This window comes from Aquarana catesbeiana, linkage group LG01 (assembly GCF_042186555.1).
Source record: "Aquarana catesbeiana isolate 2022-GZ linkage group LG01, ASM4218655v1, whole genome shotgun sequence".
NCBI lineage: Eukaryota > Metazoa > Chordata > Amphibia > Anura > Ranidae > Aquarana > Aquarana catesbeiana.
The window spans coordinates 979,852,974-979,874,537 of NC_133324.1; the positions used below are offsets into that span (position 1 = coordinate 979,852,974).

Genomic DNA, 21,564 nt, shown 5'->3' on the forward strand with positions numbered 1-21,564 from the left:
ATAACGGGAGGACCTGACAGGAAGGTGGTATAGTCAACACCTCCAAAGAAGGATTCACTTGTAACCACATGGACAATGTTCCTGTCTGATCAGAGGCTTTGTCTATAAACAATGCCATGTGATGTCACAACTAAGACATGTTCACACACCCAGCAGTGCAAACCTTTTCCAAAAACAAATTTTCCGTGTGGTGCTGCAAGACCACATTAGAGGGGAGTTTGGGCACAATTTAAGCGAATGTGAAATTGGTAAATTTGTCTGCAAAGTCAACTTTGCTGAACGATGCCGCCCATCCCTACCAAGACATCATGCCTGTACTTTGTCCTCCTGTAAGAGTGCTCACTGTGTTAGACTGACAGCACTGTGTAGGGCAATAGAACCTGATTGGCTTTCACAGCTGGCTCTTTACTGCTTTCGCTTATTTCATACGAAATACAGGAAAATAACACAAAGACAAATCTGTGTACTTATAAAAAGTTTGCAGCGTTATTCATCCTGAACAAAATGGCACTTACATCCGTTCTGTGCAAATGTTGGCAAAATTGAATGTTATCAGACTATTTTCCCTCCAGGTCACATGTTCTTCCTTCGTAAGAATAGTGCGAATCAGGAAAATGATGCATTTTGGCCACTAGATGTAGCTGATGAGCAATGTAAACATGTATTTATTTCCTATAATATTATCAGCTCCATCTAGTGGCCATAATGCAGTACATGACAAGGAATCGGTCACACACTGGAACTCCAAATTATCTTGATGTCATCTTTATTGTCAAAAAAGGGTCAGACAGATACAGGCAATGATAGACGTTTCACAAGCGATAGCTTGCTTGTTCACAATCCAAATAATGCAGTAATAGTAAATCACACTATTCTTATGAATGTTCAGAACGAATGTACATGCAGGTTTGCAGAAAGAATAGCCCTGCCAGTACACATCCCTTATAGAGGCGACTTTCAAGAACGTCAATGTTTTTTTTTTTTTAGTAAATATCATTACTTTGATATTTGAATATAAATCTGCCTGACGATCGGCTTCCAGTCATTTGTTTGTTAATTCTTCTATGCCTCGGGGAGGGGAATTCTGCCTCAGAGATATATTTCCTATTAAACTGTATTAATAAAAACCTTTGACTTAAAATATAATAGTCATCAGTCAGTTCCCGGTCTTCTTCCTCTTCTCATCCAGTAAATTCTCCTGCTCGTCCCTCGTCTCTCTCATACACAGGAGGGACATGGCAGACGGGGCCACCAACCAGCTGCCGGTCTGTGAAATCATCCCAATGGAGGAAATCAAAGACGGAGGTAAGTCAGAATTATTTCTACTCTTTATTTATGTCTAAAGTCTGAAAGGTTACAACCAAACGTTGTTAGGTTCGTCCAACTAGGTAACACTGGGTGAAGGGGCGGCCAATTAGAATCAATCTTTGTTTGTTTTCACTTATTTAATCTGTTGAAAAGAATCTGATTGGTTGATGGGGATCCTCACTGTTCCTCACATCAGGGTCCTATCGGCCCCCCTTACATCAGGATCCCCATCAGAGTCCCTCTTACATCAGAGTCCCCCTTACATCAGGCTCTCCATTGGAGACCCCCTTACATCAGGGTCCTATCAAACCCGCCTTACATTAGGATCCCCATCAGAGTCCCTCCTACATCAGGCTCCCCATTGGAGACCCCCTTACATCAGGGTCCTATCAAACCCGCCTTACATCAGGATCCCCATCAGAGTCCCTCCTACATCAGGCTCTCCATTGGAGACCCTCTTACATCAGGGTCCTCATCAAAGTCCCCCTTACAAGGTGCCCATCAGAACCCTTTAAAAAAGGGTGCACATCAGGCTCCCTCTTACATCAGAATACCCATTAGAGTCCCCCCCCCTTAAACCAGAGTTCCCTTTACATCACAATCTGCCTTAGGAGCCGTCCCTTATGTTAGGAACTCCATCAAAGCCTTTCTTACATCAGAGTCTGACTTAGGAGTCCCTCTTACACTAAAGTCCCCATAAGAGTCCCCCCTCACATCAGGGTCCATATCAAAGCTACCCTTAAATCAGGATTCCCATCAGAGCCCCCCTTACATTATGGTCCACACTAGAGTGTCTTGTTGCTTCAGGATTCCCACCAGAGCACCCCTTTCATCAAGGTTTCCATCAGACACCCCTTTCATCAAGGTTTCCATCAGACACCCCTTTCATCAAGGTTTCCATCAGAACCCCCCTTACATCAGGTTCACATTTAGAACCCCCCTTACATTAGGTCCACCATTAGAGCCCCCCCCTACATTAGAGTCCCCCTTACACCAGGGTCCCCATCAGAGCTCCTTTTACAGGGTTCCCATCAGAACCCCTTTTACAAAAGGTCCATATCAGGCCTTCCACTACATTAGAGTTGGCATCAGTGCCCCCCTCCTTCCCCTTACATTAGGGTTCCCATAATAGCTCTTCTTACATCAGGATCTGCCGTAGGAACCACCCCTTGCATTAGAGTCCCTCTTACATCAGGATCCACATCAGAGCCATCCTTAAATTAGGATCCCCATAAAAGCCTGTCTTACATCAGAAGTCTGCCTTAGGAGTCCCTCTTACATAAAAGTCCCCATCTGAGTTGCCCCTTGCATTAGGGTCCATGTCAGAGCTCCCCTTGCATCAGGGTCCCTCTGACAGAGCTCCAGTGTTCCTCTGTGGAAAGAGGAGAACTTTCCAGAAGAACAACCATCTCTGCAGCACTCCACCAATTAGGCCTGTATGGTAGAGTGGCCAGACAAAAGCCACTCCTCAGTAAAAGGCACATGACAGCCCACCTGGAGTTTGCCAAAAGACACCTGAAGGACTCTCAGACCATGAGAAACAAAATTCTCTGATCTGATGAAACAAAGATTGAACTCTTTGGCCTGAATGACAAGCGTCATGTCTGGAGGAAACCAGGCACCGCTCATCACCTGGCCAATACCATCCCTACTGTGAAGCATGGTGGTGGAAGCATCATGCTGTGGGGATTTTTTTCAGTGGCAGGAACTGGGAGACTAGTCAGAGGAACTGGGAGACTAGTCAGGATTGAGGGAAAGATGAATGCAGCAATGTACAGAGACATCCTTGATGAAAACCTGTTCCAGAGGGCTCTGGATCTCACACTTGGTCGAAGGCTCATCTTCCAACAGCACAATGACCCTAATTACACAGCCAAGATAATAAAGGAGTGGCTACAGGACAACTCTGTGAATGTCCTTGAGTGGCCCAGCCAGAGTCCAGACTTGAACCCGATTGAACATTTCTGGAGAGATATAAAAATGGCTGTGCACCAACGCTCCCCATCCAACCTGATGGAGCTTGAGAGGTCCTACAAAGAAGAATGGGAGGAACTGTCCAAAAATAGGTGTGCCAACCTTGTAGCATCATACTCAAAAAGACTTGAGACTCTAATTGGTGCCAAAGGAGCTTCACCAAAGTATTGAGCAAAGGCTGTGATACCTATGTACCTGGGAGGAGCCTGTGATACTTATGTACGTGGGAGGAGCCTGTGATACCTATGTACGTGAGAGGAGCCTGTGATACTTATGTACGTGGGAGGAGCCTGTGATACTTATGTACGTGGGAGGAGCCTGTGATACTTATGTGCATGAGAGGAGCCTGTGATACTTATGTGCATGGGAGGAGCCTGTGATACTTATGTACATGGGAGGAGCCTGTGATACTTATGTACATGGGAGGAGCCTGTGATACTTATGTACATGGGAGAAGCCTGTGATACTTATGTACATGGGAGAAGCCTGTGATACTTATGTACATGGGAGGAGCCTGTGATACTTATGTACATGGGAGGAGTCTGTGATACTTATGTACATGGGAGGAGCCTGTGATACTTATGTACATGGGAGGAGTCTGTGATACTTCTGTACATGGGAGGAGTCTGTGATACTTATGTACATGGGAGGAGCCTGTGATACTTATGTACATGGGAGGAGCCTGTGATACTTATGTACATGGGAGGAGCCTGTGATACTTATGTACATGGGAGGAGCCTGTGATACTTATGTACATGGGAGGAGTCTGTGATACCTATGTACGTGGGAGGAGCCTGTGATACTTATGTGCATGGGAGGAGCCTGTGATACTTATGTACATGGGAGGAGCCTTTGATACTTATGTACATGGGAGGAGCCTGTGATACTTATGTACATGGGAGGAGCCTGTGATACTTATGTACATGGGAGGAGCCTTTGATACTTATGTACATGGGAGGAGCCTGTGATACTTATGTACATGGGAGGAGCCTGTGATACTTATGTACATGGGAGGAGCCTGTGATACTTATGTACATGGGAGGAGCCTGTGATACTTATGTACATGGGAGGAGCCTTTGATACTTATGTACATGGGAGGAGCCTGTGATACTTATGTACATGGGAGGAGCCTGTGATACTTATGTACATGGGAGGAGCCTGTGATACTTATGTATATGGGAGGAGCCTGTGATACTTATGTACATGGGAGGAGCCTGTGATACTTATGTACATGGGAGGAGCCTGTGATACTTATGTACATGGGAGGAGTCTGTGATACCTATGTACGTGGGAGGAGCCTGTGATACTTATGTGCATGGGAGGAGCCTGTGATACTTATGTACATGAGAGGAGCCTTTGATACTTATGTACATGGGAGGAGCCTGTGATACTTATGTACATGGGAGGAGCCTGTGATACTTATGTACATGGGAGGAGCCTGTGATACTTATGTACATGGGAGGAGCCTGTGATACTTATGTACATGGGAGGAGCCTGTGATACTTATGTACATGGGAGGAGCCTTTGATACTTATGTACATGGGAGGAGCCTGTGATACTTATGTACATGGGAGGAGCCTGTGATACTTATGTACATGGGAGGAGCCTGTGATACTTATGTATGTGGGAGGAGCCTGTGATACTTATGTACATGGGAGGAGCCTGTGATACTTATGTACATGGGAGGAGCCTGTGATACTTATGTACATAGGAGGAGCCTGTGATACTTATGTACATGGGAGGAGTCTGTGATACTTATGTACATGGGAGGAGCCTGTGATACTTATGTACATGGGAGGAGCCTGTGATACTTATGTACATGGGAGGAGCCTGTGATACTTATGTACATGGGAGGAGCCTGTGATACTTATGTACATAGGAGGAGCCTGTGATACTTATCTACATGGGATTTTGTTATTTTTAATAAATTTGCACAGAATTTAAACTTCTCTCACGTTGTCATTATGGGGGATTGTTTGTAGAATGTTGCAGAAAATAATGAATTCAATCCATTTTGGAATAAGGCTGTAACTTAACAAAATGTGGAAAAAGTGAAGCACTGTGAATACTGTGTGGATGCTCTGTGTCTGGAGTACCCGGAGTAATCTGGAAATGTCAGTCATGCAGAATAAGGCACCAGGACAGGCTCATAATTCTCTATGAAATAAAATGCTGTAAAGAATATATTTACGGAAGGAAGACACCGCCTTATCCCACTCTACATCTGACATGAAAGAGGACGTGAGACGATCAATTCTAATCTACCCAGACCAGATATTTACACAATGTATCCCACAAAGACCAGAGAAAACCACAGACTTTGCTGTATCCAAACACTCGCCTGTCCGTTTCACAGCCTAATTACAGCCGCCAACATCTCATTAGATAGATAGATAGATAGATAGATAGATAGATAGATAGATAGATAGATAGATAGATAGATAGATAGATAGATAGATAGATAGATAGATAGATAGATAGATAGATAGATAGATAGATAGATAGATAGATACTGTATAAATGCTTTTTTATTTATGTATTTATTTGTATATTTTATTTTTATTTTTATCATTTTTTATTTTACTATATATTTTTATATTTTATTTTATATATATATATATATATATATATATATATATATATATATTTCATATTTATTTAACAATGTTACATCTATTTACTTTAATTACACATCGACCCGTAGTGCAGTATTTTCTTAATTGAGGTATTTCAGAAATAATACCACATTATGGCCACTAGATGGAGCTGGCAATCATCAAGAAATAAACATGCACTATATTACCAAAAGTATTAGGACGCCTGCCTTTGATCTGTGTGTTTTAGAAGTCTGTAGAGAAGAAAAGACTGCAGATAAACAGGTGCGGCTTATGTAGGAGGATTTTCAAATGCTTAAAAAATGAAGGCGATCTAATAATGACGCCCCAAATTACAAAATTAATATTAAAGTGTAACTAATCCGAACCATGCGATTGAGCAGAAATCCCAAATCGCACTTGCAAGGTGAAGAGTGTAACCTCATATACCAATGTAAGAATGCATCAATAGTGGTGAAAACATTTATCAAATTAGGTTAAATATGTATATAACCATTAAATTAGCGAAATGCAGCATTATATATAAATGACAAAACAGTCTTTTAAGACGAAACGCGTAGAGCCTCTTTGCTGCACCCAACCACTTTTACACCACGCTATTTTTAATATTTTCGAATCGATTCTATTTGCTATGTTTTTATATTGATCATCGGATGACCCTGTTTTGTCCAATAAACTCCAATTGTTTTTTGGATTTACACTATGTGGAAGCTCCCTCTTTTTTTCTTTTTTACATATTGTGATCATGGCTCGTTTACATCGTTGAGTCAGGCGAAGTTCCGGACAGATACCTAGGTCTCCATCCTAGGAGGAACATCTCATCTCTGCAGACCGTCTCCATACTGTCACCCATTGCATGACAGTTTAAGCCTTTTTGACTCACCGCTCATGGCTTGTGAGTCCACCAGTGCTGGTAAGAGTACCCCATCTTCTTTATTGTTTGAGATCACCATTGGGAAGAATATTATTTGACCATCTTTTCATCACCTTGGGCAGTTTGAGAAATCCATGAGAAATTTTGGGACTGTCACCATCTTTATTTTCATGAACTTTTCTTGGTGTTAGCAACACGGTCTGTTTTATTCTTGAACTTTTGTTTTGATGCTAATAACACAGATTTTTTTGTGCACAAATTTTATTGTTCATTCACGTGATTGATTGATTTGCTACACTAATGGTTTTACTTTTCTAATTCACACTGGTTTTTGGTGTGTTTTGTCATTTATATATGATGCTGCATTTCGCTAATTTAATGGTTATGTACATATTTAACCTAATTTGATAAATGTTTTCACCACTATTGATGCATTCTTACATTGGTATATGAGGTTACACTCTTCACCTTGCAAGTGCGATTTGGGATTTCTGCTCAATCGCATAGTGCGGATTAGTTACGCTTTAATCATAGGTGTGCGCAGCCTATTGTATTAGGGTGTGCACCTCAAAGCTCCAACACATATGCCTTTGTGATATATTAACCGGCCTCTTCCCCACTCGTCATCCTAAAACAATGGGGGGGAGCAGGTAAGCACACATGGGGACCTGGGCAGCAGAAAGAAAAGGAACTGGGGCAAGAGAGGTGGCATACATTGGTACCAATCCTCTGTATTTTCCTCCCGTGGCAGCTGAATTTTGGCGAGAGGAAGAGGAGGAGAAGCCTACTTTCAGCTGCTGCAGAAGGAAATACAGATTGGTCCAGGTTCTGGGGGTCGGCAAGTAAGGATCGCGGCTTACCTGTCACCTGCCCACAATTGATGGGTTGCCAACTCCAGGATTAGGGTGTGCCCAGGCACACCTGGCACACCCCTTGCGCACGCCTATGGCTTTAATATTAATTTTGTAATTTGGGGCGTCATTATTAGATCGCCTTCATTTTTTAAGCATTTGCACATCATTTTTACATAATTAGCGCTACACTTTACTTTATATATTTTTGCACAATTTGTCTGATTGTAGTGTTGGCTGCTTTTGACCTTTTGGGATTGGCGCGGTATTACTACCCTACTATATGTAGGAGGATTGTTTCACTTGAGGCCAGTCACTTCACTGGCTATATGGAAGCGTTTACAACCACTTTTAGGGTTAGCTGCAGGAGACTTATGGATGTGGGGTGTCATAACTAACTCTCTCAGAAGCTAAATTCCTAGAATTGATAAGGAAGCAAGAAAGCCATCTACATACATTATGTTGTCAAAAGTATTGGGACGCCTGCCTTTGCAAGCACATGAACATAAAGACATGGATGAGCGAGTTTGGGGTGGAGGAACTTGACTGGCCTTCACAGAGTCCTGACCTCAACCTGAAAGAACACCTTTGGGATGAATTAGAGAGGAGACTGCGAGCCAGGCCTTCTCATCCAATATCAGTGCCTGACCTCACAATTGCATATTCTGGAAGAATGGTCAAACATTCCCATAGACACACTCCTAAACCTAGTGGACGGCCTTCCCAGAAGAGTTGAAGCTGTTATAGCTGCAAAGGGAGGGCCAACTCAATTCTGAACACTACAGACTAAGACTGGGATGCCATTAAAGTTCATGTGTGTGTAAAGGCAGGTGTCCCAATACTTTTGGTAATATAATGTATTAGACACAAGGGATTTTTCGAGACCGCTTTGTGATTGATTTTTTGGCAGGGCCTATCAGGCCCATGCATGTTGGGGTACCCTTTTCATGGAGCACGCTCATCAATTTCCAGAACCAGGCGGAGACTGCAGTTATGTGAAGAATCTAACACCAAGGCAGTTCTCCGACATAAAGATGAGCCATTCCTGTGTGCTGTAATGGAGTGCAGAGTTCCTCTGAAAAGCGACTTATCCCATTTTGCTACGCACTGTAACTTGCATGTTTGCATTAGGGGGATGTGCAGAGCCTGCACCCACTCCACCAGTCCAGTGTACCTCTGTTACCTCACTGTTACCAGTTTCCCCGCATCCAATTCGCTTGACAGGAGAGTGTGACCGGCTCTCAATGGAGCGCACATCAGAAGGGTCATGTGCATGTTCTCGTCAATTTCAGGTCAGAATTCAGGCAAAAATTCGGACCTGATTCGTCCCTGAAATGCTGAAAAGGACGCACCGGATCCCCTGCTGCAAGCCGCTCCGCACATAGTGTGAACCCAGCCTAACACTGCGGGATAACTAACTGCACACACATTTTCAACCTGCCTACATGCTGTGACATTTGTTCGGCCAATTTTTTTATAATATCATCAGGTGGGAGTAATACATGCCATTATCTGATCAATTTTAACTTGTTATTTATTTAAAACAAAATCTATTTGATTTTATCATCTATGATCCGGTCCACATAGCACTTGGTCCCATTAGGATCCACGCAGTGGTTTAAGGGGAAAAAAATGAATGTCAGTGTCGTGCTGCAGCTCCACCCCAGGCCGAAGCCCAATTTATGGTTATTCCTAAGTTGATTGGTCTTTCACTATTTTGAATGAACAATCAGCTCTGTGGGGCTATGTTATAGATCTACCGGCTAATAGTAAACATCCACTGCACCGGCAGATCTATCACACAACCAGGGGCATAACTAGAAATAGCAGGGCCCCATAGCAAAATGTTGTATGGGGCCCCCCTGCAAACAGCCCCCCCCCACAGCTGCCCTAGTGTCAATGCAGCGTGACCTGTACCACATACAGTGTGACCTCTGCCCCATGCAGCATGACCTGTGCCCAATGCAGCCTGACCTGTGCCCCATATAGCCTGACCTGTGCCCCATGCAGAGTGGCCTGTGCCCAATACAGCGTGGCCTGTGCCCAATACAGCGTGACCTGTGCCCTATACAGCGTGACCTGTGCCCTATACTGCGTGACCTGTTCCCAATGCAGTGTGACCTGTGCCCAATGTAGCGTGACCTGTGCCCCATACAGTGTGACCTGTGCCCAATGCAGCGTGACCTGTGCCCAAAGCAGCGTGACCTGTGCCCATTGCAGCATGACCTGTGCCCCATACAGCGTGACCTGTGCCCAATGCAGCGTGACCTGTGCCTCATACAACGTGACCTGTGCCCCATACGTGACCTGTGCCCAATGCAGCATGACCTGTGCCCAATGCAACATGACCTGTGCCCCATACAGTGTGACCTGTGCCTCATACAGTGTGACCTGTGCCCAATGCAGCATGACCTGTGCCCCATACAGCGTGACCTGTGCCCAATACAGCCTGGTCTGCCTGTGCCCCATACAACCTCACCTGTGCAGAGGAAGAGGCAAGCCACCCGGATCAGCAGAGAGCGGGATTGCCCGCTGTAATAGCTTTCATTTGAATTTCCCATCTTCCCAGGGCTTATCATCACATAGCCCCACCTCTTGGCCCGACGCCTTTGATGACATCACATGTCCCGCATTGGATTGGCGTTCTGTCTATCGAAGGTGCTGGGCCACGAGGTGGAGCTATGTGACGTGAGCCCCGGGAACACTGGAAGTTCTAATGAAAGCTCTTACATCGGGCAATTCAGCTCTCTGCTGATCCGGACAGCTCACCTCTTCCTCTCCTCTCTCTTCCCCTGGCTGGGAGACTGTGCCAGCGGTGCTCTCATCCTCACTGGGCCCCACTCGGCTGCGGGCCCCATAGCGCCCGCATGGGTCGCTATGGTGGTAGTTCCGCCCCTGCACACAACCCCACCAGCACTGACTGTTCATTCATAAAAGTAAAGCATTATTCTACATTGCAGAGCTGTGTGATAGATCTGCCAGTGCAGTGGATGTTTCTTAGTAGATAGGGGGCGCTAGTGACTAAACTAATACCGATAGTAACAAATAAAAAAACTAATAGTGAGACGTTTGGCTGAATGCCAGAGATAAAAAAACTCCAAAGGGAGATTAATATGTACAAATGGTGCTAAGTATATCATAAGTGATAACACACATCGCTGTAACAAACAGTGATAACGATAAAGTCCCAATAGCGAAGAAAACAACCACAATTAAATTGCAGTGAAAGGTGATCTTCCAAATGTAGGTCAAATCTTCTATGTGGAGAGTAGAAATTCCTTCACCAAAAAGTCAGTGCACCCCACAGTGATAGGTGAAAAATCTGCTTACCAGATACAAATGACTTCTTTAGTTAAAAAGAAAGTCATGAGAGCTTGTGCAGGATTCTGCCTGCTCACATATGAAGGCTGGATGGCAATAGGCAAGAAAGCTTCTTCCCCGGATGGTTAACCATGGGTCATAGAAAAAACAGTGGATACTTCCATAGTGTAATACAGTTTATTAAAATGGTTAAAAACAAAACGTGAAGCCAATTGGCCGCTTACATTAGTAGGTGCCCACCCGGCACTGGGGCTGCTCGCTCGTCTGTAGTGGGTCGATACAAGAATGCCGTAGATCACCTCCGTGGTCGGCGTGCATTCCACCCGACGAAAGCGACAACCAGGGAACCGGAAGTGGGAGGAGATCACGTGACCAGGTACCACTCCGACGTATGTTTCGTAATAACGTCTTCAGGGAAGCGTGATGCAGTGGATGTTTACTACTAGAACTTACTGTTATGAATGAACAGTCAGAGCTGGAGGGGCTGTGTGATAGATCTGTTGGCTAACAGTAGACATCCACTGCACTGGGAGGTCTATCACACAACCCCACCAGAGCTAATTGTTCATTCATAATAGTAAAGCATCACTCCACACCATGGAGTTGTATGATAGATCTGCCAGTGCAGTGGATGTTTACCATTAGAACTTACTGTTATGAATGAACAGTCAGTGCTGGAGAGCTGGAGGGCTCCATAAGGGGTGCAAGGGCAATGCCCCCTAATCCATGCACCCAGCCCCTAATCTACATGCAGGGCACCGGGCGTATGAATTTCAACCGGGTTTGTTTTTATTTTAAGCACGTGATTAGAGCCTGAGGAGCTAATTGGCTTCAAAAAAGGGTGGACTCCAGGGGGCACAGAGCACTGCACCCTGAGCCCACCCAGTTTTGTGACAATAGCAAATTAACCACTTGCCGCCCGCCATATAGCAGAATGATGGCGGCAAAGTGGTTTCAACAACCTGACTGGGCATCATATGACGTCCTCAGGATATTAAGCCGCTGCGCGTCCCCAGGGGCACGTATCACGGTGATCGTTGTTGCGGTGTGTCAGTCTGACACACCGCAACTCCGATCTAGGTAAAGAGCCTCTGATGGAGACTCTTTACCACATGATCAGCCTTTCCAATCACGGCTGATCATGATGTAAATAGGAAGAGCCGGTGATCGGATTTTCCTCACTCGCGTCTGACAGACGCGAGTAGAGGAGAGCCGATCGGCTGCTCTCCTGACAGGGGGGGTCTGTGTTGATTGTTTATCAGCACATCTCCACCTCGGATCCCACCCAGGACCACCATCATGCCGCCCAGGACCACCAGGATAGCCATCCACACTGGCCTTCCACCAGGTATGCCCCCCCCTAGACCCCCAGGGAAATACTGATCTGTGCCCAGGCAGCTGACAATCAATGCCCAGGCAGCTGCCAATCAGTGCCCACTTACAATGCCTACCACTGCCAGTGCCACCAGGGATGCCTATCAGTGCCTCATATCAGTGCCGCGTATCAGTGCCCATCAATGCCACGTATCAATGCCCATTAGTGCCTATCAGTGCCCAGCAGTGCCACCTATAAGTGCCCATCAGTGCCACCTATCAGTGCCCAGCAGTGCCGCCTATCAGTGCCACCCATAAGAACCCATCTTTGCAGCCTTTCGGTGCCCATCAGTGTCGCCTATCAGTGCCCATCAGTGCCCACCAGTGCCACCCATGAGTGCCCATCAGTGCCACCTATCAATGCCCATCAGTGCTGCATATCAGTGCCACCCATCAGTGCCGCCTACCAGTGCCCATCAGTGCCGCATATCAGTGCCCATCGTCAGTGCCCGCTCATTGGTGCCACCTCATCGATGCCGCCTTATCAGTGCCTGTCAGTGAAAGAGAAAACTTACTTATTTACAAAATTTTATAACAGAAACAAAAGCAAAACTTTTATTTTTTCAAAATGTTTGGTCTTTTTTTATTTGTTTAGCAAAAAATAAAAACCACAGAGGTGATCAAATACCACCAAAAGAAAGCTCTATTTGTGGGAACAAAATGATAAAAATGTAGTTTGGTTACAGTGATGGATGACCGCGCAATTGTCATCCAAACTGCGACAGCACTGAAAGCTGAAAATTGGTCTGGGCAGGAAGGTGTATAAGTGCCCGGTATTGAAGTGGTTAATATTCAATATTGTCTTACTGATTCTCCTCCCAGCCAATCAGGAAGCGGTTCCTGAGACCCGATTGGCCGAGAGGAGAAGCAACTGTATTGGCCGCCGAGGAGGAGATACAGGGGGAAGCTGCCAAGGAGGAGACGCCGAGCAGGGGACACCAAGGAAGAGATGCCAAGAAGGAGGCACTGAGGAGGAGATGCAGGCCAGCAACCTAGATGGGGTAAGTGTGCGGTTTGCCGATCAACTGAGCGATGGTGGGGTGGGGGATTTTGACTGATGGACTGACCAACCAAACGGGAGTGGGGGATTTTACTGGCGGATGGAAAGAATGGAGGATGGCAGGTTGTTTTGTTTGCCACCCTCTCAAAAATGGAGCACCAGCCGCCACTGCTGGAGGGTCTGATAGATAGATCTGGCTACTAATAGTAAACATCCACATATGACAGACGTTGGAGACATGTCACCAGAAATGTCACCAGCACACCATGGATCTCCAGAATACAACATATATAGAACAGCAACATTTCAGAGCTCCGAAACGTTGCTATTTGCTGTAACGATGTGATCACTGAATAAAGCTTTCAACCCATTCTGGAGATCCATGGTGTGCTAGTGACATTTCCCCCTTCTGTCTCCAGTGTGTGCCCGCTGCCAGAGACATGTGCAGTCAATCGACCCTCACTATGTATTTGTCACTTAGCTGGCAGTGTGGTTGGAAATCTGTGATGGTGGGGGGCATTCTAATCACGCTGCTCAGCAAACAGGGGATAAATCAGAATGGGATCAAGTGCTATATGCACCTGGGCCCCAGAGTATTTAGATCCTTCCCGCCTGGTCTATAGCAGAATGATGGCCGGGCGGGAGTTCCATGTCATATGACGTCCAGCAGGATAAGCCGTTTGTGCACGCCCCCGGGGGGGGGGGGGTAGTGTGGTGTGTCGCTCTGACATATTGCATCTCCAATCTCGGTAAAGAGCCTATGAAGTAGACTTTTTACCATGTGATCAGCTGTGTCCAATCACAGCTGATCACAATCACAATGTAACCAGGAAGTGACGGTTATCGGCTTTCCTCTGTTCGCGCTGACAGGGCGTGAGTAGAGGAGCGCCATTAATTAACTCTCCTGACGGGGGGGTCTGCGCTGATAAGCAGTGCTTTGATTATCAGTGCAGACCCATTAGCGATGCCTGCCAGTGATGCCAGTCAGTGCCAACCTCTGATGCATTCAGTGCCCATCAGGATGCCAAACAGTGCCCATCAGTAATGCCTGTCAGTGCTTCCTTTTCAGTGCTGCCTATCAGTGCCATCTATCAGTGCCCATCAGTGCAGCCCATCATTGCTCATCAGTGCCCATCAGTGCTACCTATCAGTGCTGCATATCAGTGCTGCCTATCAGTGCCCATCAGTGCTGCATATTAGTGCCTCCTCATCAATGCCCATCAGTGCCACCTATCAGTGCCCATCAGTGCTGCCTATCAGTGCCCATCAGTGCTGCATATTAGTGCATCCTCATCATTGCCCATCAGTACCACCTCATCAGTGCCCATCAGTGCAGCCTCATCAGTGCCCATCAGTGCAGCCTCATCAGTGCCCATCAGTGCAGCCTCATCAGTGCCCATGAGTAAAGGGAAAAAAATTCCTTATTTACAAAATTTTATAACAGAAACAAAGAAAAACATTTTTTCAACATTTTCTGTCTTTCTTTATTTGTAGCGCAAAAAAAAACCCAGTGGTTATCAAATAGAAGCCTCTATTTGTAGGGGGGGTGATAAAAATTTAATTTGGGTACAATATTGCATGACCGCGCTGAAAGCTAAAAATTGCACAGGGCAGGAAGGCGGTGAAAGTGCCCAATATTGAAGTGGTGTTAAACTCAACTTCGGGCCTTTGCCCTGTATTAAAGCTTGTAAAATGTATGACTTGAGAGCACCTCTGAAACTTCTCAAATCAGTGCCGTTTTGGAGACATTCATGTCAGCTCCAGCACATGACATACGTAACACATGTGCAGTTCACTCTGCATTCACAGCACCCTGCCTCTACCGTGATTGCAGAAAGTGATGGTGCAGCAATGGTGACTCCCATGCGCATCTGCAGGAGGGATGTCATCATTAACCCGGACATTGAAGTGACCAGAGAGTGTTAACCTGGTAGGAATACCAGGAGAAGATGGAAGCACTATGACAGCTCAGTGCTGGAGGGCTTTGTTTTATGGTGCATACTAGCACATTGTGGCATCAACCAGCTAGGTGTCTATAAAAAAAAAAAAAATGCAGGTAAATACCATGGTAACATTTAAAAAGTAAAGTGATGTGTCTTCTTTAAACAGACATAATTATTCTTAGACAAATTTAGAGAGTGGAATGTGATATGGAGAAAACTTCATTTTTATTGTGCTATTGGTTAGTTTTAAAAAGTGGGGTGAAAAGTTTCCAGGTACAAGACCTCGAAACATGGAACTGTCCTGAGAGAAGCAGAATCGTGCCATGTATACTTTTTGGGTGTGAAAGGTGGAGAGTCAGGACTATGATGGGTTTATTTATTTTCACAGATGTCACTGTCGAGTTTCTGTGTGATGTCACCCCTGAGAGAGACACCCGGGGAGGAGAGGAGGAGAGCGCAACAAAGGCAAAAACCCTAAGAAGTAATGTGTACTATTATTATTATTGTGTTCCAGGAGACACTCACTACAGCAATAAGCGCAGTGATGAATATGTAGGTGTAGATGAAGATGTAGGTATAGATGAAGATGTAGGTGTAGATGAAGATGTGGATGTAGATGACGATGTAGGTGTAGATGAAGATGTGGATGTAGATATAGACGAAGATGTAGGTGTAGATGAAGATGTGGATGTAGATGACGATGTAGGTGTAGATGAAGATGTGGATGTAGATATAGACGAAGATGTAGGTGTAGATGAAGATGTGGATGTAGATGATGATGTAGGTGTAGATGAAGATGTGGGTGAAGATATAGACGAAGATGTAGGTGTAGATGAAGATGTGGATGTAGATGACGATGTAGGTGTAGATGAAGATGTGGATGTAGATATAGACTAAGATGTAGGTGTAGATGAAGATGTGGATGTAGATGATGATGTAGGTGTAGATGAAGATGTGGGTGAAGATATAGATAAGGATGTAGGTGTAGATGAAGATGTGGATGTATAGCAGATGTGGATGTAGATATAGATGAAGATGTAGGTGTAGATGAAGATGTGGATGTAGATGAAGATGTAGGTTGAGATGAAAATGTGGGTGTAGATGAAGATGTAGGTGTAGATGAAGTTATAGGTCTAGATGAAGATGTGGATGTAGATGTGGATGTAGATATAGATAAGGATGTAGGTGTAGATGAAGATGTGGATGTAGATATGGATGGAGATGTAGGTGTAGATGAAGATGTGGATGTATAGTAGATGTGGATGTAGATATAGACGAAGATGTAGGTGTAGATGAAGATGTGGATGTAGATGAAGATGTAGGTGTAGATGATGAAGTGGTGGGTGTAGATGAACATGTGGATGTAGATGAAGATGTGGGTGTAGATGAAGATGTACAGATAGGTATAGATGAAGATGTGGGTGTAAATGAAGATGTGGGTGTAGATATAAATGCAGACGTAGGTGTAGATGAAGATGTAGGTGTAGATGTGAATGTAGGTATAGATGAAGATGTAGATATAGATGTGAATGTAGGTATAGATGAAGATGTAGGTATAAATTAATATGTGGATGTAGGTGCGGATGTAGGTGTAGATAAAGATGTTGGTGTAGATGAATTTATAGGCAGGATGAAGATGTGGATGTAGATGTGGATGTAGATATAGATGTAGATATAGATGAAGATGTAGGCGTAGATGAAGATGTAGGTGTAGATAAAGATGTGGATGTAGTTATTGGTGAAGATGTAGGTGCAAGTGAAGATGTGGGTGTAGATGAAGATGTAGGTTTAGATGAAGACATGGGTGTAGATGCGGATATAGGTATAGATGAAGATATAGGTGTAGATGAAGATGTGGATGTAGGTATTGATGAAGATGTAGGTGTAGATGTAGATATACAGTCAGGTCCATAAATATTGGGACATCAACACAATTCTAATCTTTTTGGCTCTATACACCACCACAATGGATTTTAAATGAAACAAACAAGATGTGCTTTGGGGCTCTTTCACACGGGGTGGATCAGTGATGATCCGCCCCGTGAACACCCGCTTGCTCAGCGAGGATTGCTCCGCCGATCCCCGCTGAGCAGAAAGATGACAGGTCCATCGCTGCACACTGTGCAGCTACGGACCTGTCAGAGCGCCGCTCTCCCCTATGGGAGATCGGATGATGACGGACCGTAGTGTCCGTCGTCACCCGATCCGATCCGAAAACGGATGGAAAAGTAGGTTTTTCCTCCGTTACACTTTTCGGATCGGAGCGGGTCGGATGTCAGCGGACATATCACCGCTGACATCCGACGCTCCATAGGGATACATGTATGTGCATTTTTCATCCGAAAATGGAAGGATGAAAAACGGACATACGGATCCATCGTGTGAAAGAGCCCTTAACTGCAGACTTCCAGCTTTAATTTGAGGGTATTTACATCCAAATCAGGTGAACGGTGTAGGAATTACAACAGTTTGTATATGTGCCTCCCACTTTTTAAGGAACCAAAAGTAATGGGACAGATTAACAGTCATCCATCAAACTTTCACTTTTTAATACTTGGTTGCAAATCCTTTGCAGTCAATTACAGCCTGAAGTCTGGAATGCATAGACATCACCAGACGCTGGGTTTCATCCCTGGTGATGCTCTGCCAGGCCTCTACTGCAACTGTCTTCAGTTCCTGCTTGTTCTTGGGGCATTTTCCCTTCAGTTTAGTCTTCAGCAAGTGAAATGCATGTTCAATCGGATTCAGGTCAGGTGATTGACTTGGCCATTGCATAACATTCCACTTCTTTCCCTTAAAAAACTCTTTGGTTGCTTTCGCAGTATTCTTCGGGTCATTGTCCATCTGCACTGTGAAGCGTCGTCCAATGAATTCTGAAGCATTTTGCTGAATATGAGCAGATAATATTGCCTGAAACACTTCAGAATTCATCCTGCTGTTTTTGTCAGCAGTCACATCATCAATAAATACAAGAGAACCAGTTCCATTGCCAGCCATACATGCCCATACCATGACACTACCACCACCATGCTTCACTGATGAGGTGGTATGCTTTGGATCACGAGCAGTTCCTTTCCTTCTCCATACTCTTCTCTTCCCATCACTCTGGTACAAGTTGATCTTGGTCTCATCTGTACATAGGATGTTGTTCCAGAACTGTGAAGGCTTTTTTAGATGTTGTTTGGCAAACTCTAATCTGGCCTTCCTGTTTTTGAAGCTCACCAATGGTTTACATCTTGTGGTGAACCCTCTGTATTCACTCTGGTGAAGTCTTCTCTTGATTGTTGACTTTGACACACATACACCTACCTCCTGGAGAGTGTTCTTGATCTGGCCAACTGTTGTGAAGGGTGTTTTCTTTACCAGGGAAAGAATTCTTCGGTCATCCACCACAGTTGTTTTCTGTGGTCTTCTGGGTCTTTTGGTGTTGCTGAGCTCACCGGTGTGTTCTTTCTTTTTAAGGGTGTTGCAAACAGTTGATTTGGCCACACCTAATGTTTTTGCTATCTCTCCGATGGGTTTGTTTTGTTTTTTCAGCCTAATGATGGCTTTCTTCACTGATAGTGACAGCTCTTTGGATCTTATATTGAGAGTTGACAGCAACCAATTTCCAAATGCAAATAGCACACTTGAAATGAATTCTGGACCTTTTATCTGCTCCTTGTAAATGGGATAATAAGGGAATAACACCCACCTGGCCATGGAACAGCTGAGCAGCCAATTGTCCCATTACTTTTGGTCCCTTAAAAAGTGGGAGGCACATATACAAACTGTTGTAATTCCTGCACCGTTCACCTGATTTGGATGTAAATACCCTCAAATTAAAGCTAAAAGTCTGCAGTTAAAGCACATCTTGTTTGTTTCATTTCAAATCCATTGTGGTGGTGTATAGAGCCAAAAAGATTAAAATTGTGTCAATGTTCTAATATTTATGGACCTGACTGTAGGTGGATATAGGTAGATGAAAATGTGGATGTAGGTGTGGATATAGGTAAAGATGAAGAATTTAGGTGTAAATGAAGATGTGAATGTAGATATAGATGAAGATGTAGGTACAGATAAAGATGTAGGTGTAGCTGAAGATGTGGATGTAGATACAGATGAAGATGCAGGTGTAGATGAAGATGTAGGTGTAGATATGAATGTGAATTTAGGTATAGATGAAGATATAGGTGTAGATGAAGATGTGGATGTAGATGTGGATATAGGTAAAGATGAAGAATGTAGGTGTAAATGAAGATGTGGCTGTAGATATAGATGAAGATGTAGGTACAGATGAAGATGTAGGTGTAACTGAAGATGTGGATGTAGGTATAGATGCAGATGTAGGTGTAGATGTAAATGTAGGTATATATGAAGATATAGGTGTAGATGAAGATGAGGATGCAGGTGTAAATATAGGTATAGATGAAGAATGTAGATGTAACTAACGATATGGATGTAGATATGGATGAAGATGTAGGTGTAGATGTGGATGTAGGTATGGAAGAAGATGTGAATGTAGATGTGAAGGTAGGTGTAGATGAAGTTATAGGTCTAGATTAAGATGTGGATGTTGATGTGGATGTAGGTATAGATGAAGATGTAGGTGTAGATGAAGATGTGGATGAAGATATAGATGAAGATGTAGGTGTAGATGAAGATGTGGCTGTAGATGTGGATGAAGATATACAGTAGATGAAGATGTAGGTGTAGATGTACATATTGGTGTAGCTGTAGATGTGGATGTAGGTATAGATGGAGAATGTAGGTGTGGATGAAGATGTTGGTGCAGACATGGGTTTAGATGTAGATATAGATGTAGATGTAAATTTGGTATAGATACAGATATGTGTAGATTAGGGATGAGCTTCGTGTTCGAGTCGAGTCAGTTAGCTGCACTTACAGTGTATTGTGTATATATATATATATATATATATATATATATATATATATATATATACATCCCAGGTGTTGTGTATATATATATATATATATATATATATATATATATATATATATATACACACTGTATTCAGTTTAGCTAGATCTGTTCCTGTTATTCTCTTCCTAATATACTGACAGGGGACAGGCAGGCAGGTGTTTTTACAGTATTTCCAGTTAGTATACTGTGTACCCTGCACATTTGCACCTACAGTATAGTTACCTGAAGCCAGGTGCTTGTGTGCTTCTTCTGATCCTATTAATAGCACAGGCAGGCTCTTGAAGTATTTTCCAGTTAGTGTACTGTGTACCCTGCACAGTTGCACCTACAGTATAGCTACCTGAAGACAAGTGCAGGTGTTCTCATACTAATAATACTACAGGCAGGCAGTTGATTCTGCTAGCTGCAGTATAATCGGTATATATATACATCCCAGTTTTGTGCAGCTACATCTCACTGCAGGCCAATAGTATATCTGGAAGGCCAACGAGGAGAGGCAGACAGTCACAAGCCAATAAAAGAGGGCAAGCAGGCTCTGTGTCTAGAGGCAACAGTACTGGTCGTGGACACGGTGCATCCTCATCAGCACGTGGCCGTAGGACACGCTTGGCCTTTTTTTTGGGCAGCTGGCCGTGTTGAGCCGCAACATGCGGAAGACTTGGACGAGTGGATGACCAAACCGTCCTCCTCATCCTCTCTCACCCAGGCTCAGGGTACTTTGTCTGGCAAAGCAGCTGCCAACGCGGCCTCTTCCCTCGACTCAATGGCATCAGTCACTCCTTCCCTAGCCCCACCATGTCCTCCTGAGGAGTCCCCCAGCTGTTTGACCACAATGTTGGGTACATGCTCCAGGAGGATGCCCAGCGTTTTGAAGGCTACGATGATGGTACTCAGCTAGAGGAAGGCAGTAACATGAGCCCAGACAGAGGGGGTGCTCAAGAAGGACAGAAATCAGGCAGTCATGTTCCCCCTGCTGCAGCATACTGCCAGGTTTGCTCCAGTAATGAGGAGGGAGGGGATGACGAGGTCACTGACTGCTAGGAGGGAGGAGGAGGCACATCACCAATGAGGCAGAATGCCCTCCAGGGGCCAGCTTAAGGGGAGCACACTGATTGTATCACACCACAGACATCCGCATATGCAGGGCGCTGCTGTCTCTGCGCCTTATTCCAAAAGTTCTTTGGTGTGGGCCTTTTTTGAGATCAGTTCATCAGATCGCACCCTTGCTATTTGCAATATGTGTCTCAAGCGTATCTAGTGGGCCAAAACATCTCCCGCTTGGGCACCACATGCTTGACCAAACATATGTTGACCTGCCATGCAGTTCTTTGGCAAGTGTACCTAAAAGACCCACACCAAAGAACAAAGAGGACCTCTCCT

At 44.6% G+C, this 21,564-nt stretch overlaps 1 protein-coding gene across 1 annotated transcript in view; it reads left to right on the forward strand.

The window, feature by feature from the left end:
* The first annotated feature begins 1,143 nt into the window (after nucleotides 1-1,143).
* LOC141127012 (uncharacterized) overlaps nucleotides 1,144-21,564 on the forward strand; it is a 49,412-nt gene continuing 28,991 nt past the window's right edge. The window contains exons 1-2 of the mRNA XM_073613138.1: nucleotides 1,144-1,305; nucleotides 15,649-15,741. Of these exons, the coding sequence (XP_073469239.1) occupies nucleotides 1,236-1,305; nucleotides 15,649-15,741 (163 nt within the window). The 5' untranslated portion in view covers nucleotides 1,144-1,235. The remainder of the gene's footprint in view (nucleotides 1,306-15,648; nucleotides 15,742-21,564) is intronic.